At 48.5% G+C, this 6,207-nt stretch overlaps 3 protein-coding genes across 3 annotated transcripts; all 3 read left to right on the plus strand.

The window, feature by feature from the left end:
• Positions 1-788: 788 nt before the first annotated feature.
• N7466_011646 (GPI anchored serine-threonine rich family protein) lies at positions 789-1,689 on the plus strand (the record flags this gene model as incomplete). The annotated part of the gene is made up of 3 exons (XM_057171035.1): positions 789-1,048; positions 1,126-1,355; positions 1,502-1,689. The coding sequence occupies 3 exons, from the start codon at positions 789-791 to the stop codon at positions 1,687-1,689; spliced, it is 678 nt and encodes a 225-aa protein (XP_057015756.1).
• Positions 1,690-3,088: 1,399 nt separating this feature from the next.
• N7466_011647 (alpha/beta fold hydrolase) lies at positions 3,089-4,048 on the plus strand (the record flags this gene model as incomplete). The annotated part of the gene is made up of 1 exon (XM_057171036.1): positions 3,089-4,048. One exon carries the CDS (start codon positions 3,089-3,091, stop codon positions 4,046-4,048), a length of 960 nt encoding a protein of 319 aa, XP_057015757.1.
• A 1,238-nt stretch (positions 4,049-5,286) lies between these two features.
• N7466_011648 (putative C2H2 transcription factor) lies at positions 5,287-6,207 on the plus strand (the record flags this gene model as incomplete). The annotated part of the gene is made up of 2 exons (XM_057171037.1): positions 5,287-5,555; positions 5,628-6,207. The coding sequence occupies 2 exons, from the start codon at positions 5,287-5,289 to the stop codon at positions 6,205-6,207; spliced, it is 849 nt and encodes a 282-aa protein (XP_057015758.1).

Raw genomic sequence — 6,207 nt, forward strand, 5'->3', positions numbered from 1 at the left:
TTGAGTAACTTGAATCTTCAAAATTGGAGCATAATTCCGACACTCAGTTTTCACTATTGGACAAAGCATACCTGGAAGAAAGCAACAAGTCAAAGTATTATTCAAGGCTGAGCTGGCCATGTTCTGACTGTTACCAGTCATGACGGGTATTTACTATTCAGAGCTGTAAGGAACATTTCAATATAACAACTCGATTTCCAATTATGATAACCTCGATTGCCGAGCCTTGCCCAGTCGGTATACCTACTTCGTATTTCCCTGCATTTCTCACCGCTAACCTAGCGCTGACAAGCTGATGGCTATTATTGAGAAGTTTAAACCTTCATCTGCAAGGACTTCAGGCCACAATTCGCTCGGGAAATTTGATTGGAAAGATAAGGTGCGATGCTGATTTTGATGGTTCCAACACAACAGAGCGGGTCGCTGATTCGGATGTCATCTTAGCTGTGCCTGTTCGTTGCTACCCTATTGATACGTGGACATCAGAATGGCCCCTGAATTCTGTTTTTTTTTCTTTCGCTTTGGCGAGGTCCGGAAGAGGCTCAGTTCATGTTAGAGATCATATTCCAGGTGCTTCTATGCAAGGCTGCAACTAGCTCGTATTTTCAATTTTAATTACCCTTGGAAATATTGATTTCTGTATAGAGATCTTCCAATATTCTAGTACTTCTAAGTCTACCACAGCTTGAATTATCTATGTATATAAAGTCATGTCCTTGACAATGGCAGACAAATCCTTTAAGCTCATTCTCTAGTAATCCCATCAATCTTCATCTCGTTCAAGCAAAATGCGTTACTCTTTCACCATCGCGGCTCTGAGTCTCCTCTCTTCAGCCTTTGCCATCACTGTCACCACTCCGTCCTCGGGCACGGTCTGGGATTTCTCCAGTGCCAAAACAATCAAGTTCACTAGCACCGATAGTGATCCTTCGGTGATCAGCATTATCCTTCGAACCCAGGATGGGGACTTCCAGACCAAATTAGCCGATAACGTCAAGACCTCTGACGGCGAATACACCACCCAGCCAAATCCTAGCATTTCAAACGGGTACGTTGGGGAAATACTAGTGGATTGAAGAGATAAGGTCTGGAGAACAACACTAATGTCATCCTTTCATGGTTTAGGGATGACTACGAGATCCAGATAATCGATTCTTCTGGCCAGCTCGCAGTCAGTGACATTTTCACTGTCGAGAAGGGCGCTTCCGTCGACGGTACCACATCCTCTTCTTCTTCCTCCTCTTCTTCTACCTCTTCTTCTTCCACGTCTTCTTCCACCACCACCACTACAGCTACTAGTACAACATCTTCCATCTCCACTTCGTTCGCGACATCCAGCGCAACCACATCCCCAGGTACATCTACATCGGTCACCCCCACCCTGACCTCCTCGGCATCTCCAACTGCCACGCCGTCAACCAGCTCTTCGTCCTCTTCAGGCATGCTGCAATTCCACACATTTTACATGGCAATTTTACTAATGTAAACTTTATCATCACAGGCTCCACCACCACTTCCACCTCCTCTTCTACATCTTCCACGGCCACTTCTTCTACTTCTTCTGACAGTTCATCTACCAGTGAATCTGCCTCGCCTTTAAGCTCATCTGGTGCTGTGGCGTCTCACTTGAGCGCTTCCAGCGGGGCCATGGCTCTTCTCGGTGCTGCTTTCGCAGTGTTCTACGTCTAGTCCAATCCCATCGGACAGTATTGTACCCGAAGCATGAACATACAATCGCCTTTTGAGAATATTAGTTTCAAGGAAAGGCCTCTCACTCATTACTCAATCTTTGGATTCTCTATGCTTAAAAGCTTGTGAGCCATGGGGTGGAACGACATTGTCAAGAGTCAGACTAGAATGAATTTATAATCTTACATATTCCAAACAGAGGATCCACGGCGTGAGAGTGATATCAATCTAGAGTATACGTATCAAGTTGAGACCCGCCTAGTAGTAGATCTTGCGCACCTGGGCACTTCCAAGGTTGGGCAGGCGTTCAATGTTGTTTTAGGTTTATAAACATGATGACCAGTTGCACCCGTGGACCGTTAAGCGGCCGGAGAAATCAATGTGGTCCAAAGCTAGTAGATTACTCAGCGCTGTCCACGGGTGAGCTTATCCCGCTCGTAGCACTTGAGTTCACGCCCGGACCCCGGTTACCGTGCTCCGGGCGGCATACCGAACTTGCCGAGCTCCAGTGAAGGATAACCTTCAATGTTCAATGTTGGAACCTCGAATCAGATGAAATTAGTGCACACATACTCCTGAATAACATTTGAATTTCAAAAATGGTCGGATTGCAGCAAAAAAAAACTCTCGCACGAGATCTCATCTTCCAGGGGCGGGAGAGCTGTGTTTAAACACCGCCTTGCACAGCTGTTCAAATATCGAGGTCAACCATTAATTCCAACCTGAGAAGGTTTCCAAGAATCTACATGGGACCTACATTCAAAGTTAGTCTTGAGTTATGTACATGTCTAGGCAGCATCCAAAGTTATTCCAACGTTGAAGGTTCGGGCTTCAAAGGAAGCATATTGATCGATGGATACACAAGTGTACATATATTTCAGATGTTTGTTTGTTTACACGGGAAAATCTGTTTGAATGTTTGAACCAGCGACCCATTCATTCAAATGTTCCGACCTTCAAGGTTGGAGGGTCAAAGAATTTATCACCCACCCAGTATACATTGCGGATCAAAATATATGAAGGTAAAGTCAAGACTCGGCCATTGATTCTGGGAGTTCATGCCTGAACTACGCACCTGGGCCAGTGCTTGAGATGACCTCGGCCGAGAGTCGCGGCACCGAATCGGGACCTGCATAGGCAGCAGAACCCGCACAAATTGGAACTCCGAATTAACATCGTCAGAAACCCTGGATCTGGATGGACATCATGAACAAAAGTTAGGACTCTCCCGAGGTCTCTATGCGGAAACGCGAGATGATCGATACACCTCCAAAATAAATGGTGGGTCGCTCGCTTATTATATTGCTACTGCTGATTTCTAAAGTTCCCCGCCGATGAGACGTGCAACCTGCTACATTGATCCATTCCAGCCTATATCGACTTTCAAAAAAAGCAAATCATGGAAGAGCCACAACCAGATTGGTCGACATGGACGGGTGATTCGATGGTTCGCATCAACAACCATTGTCTCTTTACCTCGGCCAGCGGACCTCCCCGCACCCCATCAGATCCACTAGTGGTTATCGTCGCGGGCGCCGGCGATGTCACATCATCGTATACAGCCCTCGCCCCTCTTGTAGCCAAATTTGCTCGTATACTTCTATACGATCGTTCGGGATTAGGGCGCAGTGAGCCTGGCCGCCCCGATGGATCACCCATCATCGCAGCCAAAGAACTACACCGTCTACTCCACACAATGCAACTGTCTCCACCTTTATTACTAGCCGGCCACTCCTACGGGGGAATAGTGGCCCGAGAATATCTCCACCTGTACCCCGGCGACGTGGCTGGGATGGTTCTGTTGGACAGTGCCACAGAGCGACAAAGCGACTATTTCCGGGTTCCAGATCTCAGAATCAGCGCCGTGCAGGGAGATCTTAATTTCGCCCAGGTGACAGGGCTTCGCGCTGACACTGTGCTATCTCGAGATGAGTGGCGGGTGCGTGCGATTGATATGGCCCGCGGAGCTGAGGCGGCACAGGCGGAGGCGAACTCATTCGTGTCAGCCTGCCGTTCGTTGGCGGGAAAAAAGCAGTTGGATGGGCAGGCGATGGGATCGAGGCCCGTGAGTGTGATTCGTTGTAATAGCGCCAGGGACTATGAGCGTATCTACCAGCGAGGCGTGGAGGTGGGGAATGGATCAGTCCAGCAACAGAAAGAGTTTCGTGAGTTGCTTGATCGCTGGCCGCGCATTGATCAAGATCTTCAAGAAGACCAGCTGAGACTTTCTTCCTTCACCCGCCTTGTGCATTTACCGGACTGTGGGCATAATGTCCACCTCGTGCGGCCAGACGTGGTGGCTGGAGAAATCCATTGGGTGTTGAAGCAGTTGGGGCCCCATGCTGTGCAGAAGCTCTGACGTTTTTAATTCAAGTTTGTTTCACCGAGTTTTACATGCCAGATTAGGCTAGTGGTCGGTGGATTCTCTTTTTTTTTCTTTCGCTGGCCTTAAAGTTCAGTTTGATTTTTTTTTTCTTGAGGCCCAATATGTCAGCCAGACAGATTCCTGAGATTGCTGGAGCCTGCAATCGATTAAATCCGAATGGACATTGTGTGGACTATATCCACCCATGATCTACACTTGGCTTGACATAGCCATAGCCAGATCTCAATTGTTGATTATCTCTGGCTATGAATAGATCATGTGCATAGCCCATCGAGATTCGTAACCAATATGCTTAAATCCTTGAAGATTCAAATGTTGCTTTTCTTGGAAGAAAAAAAAAAACAAATCGTGCATGTAGAAAATGGTAGCCTAGCGGCCTGAAAATCATGCGCTTAGTGAAACCCTTTTCCCCACGAAAACACCGCCACTTGACGTTCAGGCCGCAACTACTGCCTGAAGTGGTATCGTTGTCGGCTGTTAGTCACGGACTAGGTTAATTAGTAAGGATAGGTATGACTGGGCCTCCAGGCTGTCAGGGTCATTAAAGATTGGTACCTGAAGGTTCTACCGTAAAAACATGATAAATCCCGAGGTCTATGAGTCATTCCAAACAAGTGGATTGCCACACAAGGTTGGCTGCTTTCAGCAGGATTCATATAAACCAGCGATTATCCCCGTACATAAACAGGGGCATGTATATAAAATAAACAGCCCTAGGCGGAAGAGTTTTCATTTCTTGCATTAAAAAATCAAAAATTCAGCTTCGGTGACACCGTTAGTACAGGACAAGCTTGGAAAAGTACAGCAAAGCAAAGTTACCAGCGAATCCGAGAGAAGCGCGCTGCGCCACAAGTGGCGGTTGATTTCCCGGTTAAATCGGGTATCTGTCAGCCTGGGCGTATATATAGTCCCGACCTGCTGGAAGGGGATGCCTGAGTTTTTCAACCTGAAAACCTGAAAGTCCTGGCGTTCACCTTTTGCATCTACTTCATACATCAAGAAACACGCCTTATTCGGACTCCGCAAATTCCAAGTTTTTTTTCCCTCTCTTTATTGTCTGCCAGACTTAACTGTCTGGTCTTCATTTCTCCAACACCTCTCCTCTCCTCCACCCTTTTTCCACTTGTGTGGTTTTGGCTGATCGACGCGTCTTGTCGGTATCTTCATTTCCATCACAATATCCCTCAGCTAGTGTGGGGTCGAAATACGATATGGGCGACGGATCTGACTATCCTAGTCCTCGAAGCGAAGCTCCACACGCAGCTGCTGCCTCGGTGCTTGCCTCTACGGCGGAATCCCTTACAATTGCCAGAATGAATGATCAAGCTCCTCTTCAACCCTACAACATGGAGGGCACGCGCCCACGCCTGTCTGTCCGACGCGCCCGGGATCCTCCCAAGAACCCCGAGGGTCAGATTTACTGTGATCACCCAGATTGTCAAGCTCAACCCCCTACTTTCCGTCGTCCTTGCGAATGGAAGTGAGTACTCCGCAACCAACCCCTCCAATTTGTCATCATATGCGCAGACCCCCGCTAACACTATATTGCCAGCAAACACATGGATAAACATGACCGTCCTTACAAATGCTATGAGCCAGGCTGCGACAAGGTCCAGGGATTCACCTACTCAGGTGGTCTGCTTCGCCACCAACGCGAAGTACACAAGAAGAATACCGACGCTAAGAAGCCGCTCATGTGCCCTTATGCCGATTGCAACCGCAGCACTGGAAACGGGTTTACGCGTCAGGAGAATCTTCGAGAGCATTTGCGCCGTCGCCACATGCACACCGATGACAATGGTACGGGTCTGATGGTCGAGATGCCTTGGGATCGCGCCAATGAGCTGGAGGGCATTCGTGCCAACTCACTTCCCGCCACCGGTATGAAGCGCCGATTCGACTCTCCCAATGAAGAGCAACAGCTGCCTGAAGAGGAGACCGGAGACCTGCATAACGAGGTGAAGCGACTGCGCCGCGAAGTACAGGAGAAGGATCGCCGCCTCGAAGAGCTGGAGCGCATTGTGGCGGGAATTCAACAATCCATCCCCCAAGCCGTCCAGTCCGAGCCTGATACCGTATCCGTTTCGCAGTCTCTTCCTCCGGTCCCGCAGATTGCTGCGCCTCAAGTTTAA

Source organism: Penicillium verhagenii, assembly GCF_028828195.1.
Source record: "Penicillium verhagenii strain IBT 33310 chromosome Unknown utg000013l_segment0_segment0, whole genome shotgun sequence".
Taxonomy (NCBI): Eukaryota; Fungi; Ascomycota; class Eurotiomycetes; order Eurotiales; family Aspergillaceae; genus Penicillium; species Penicillium verhagenii.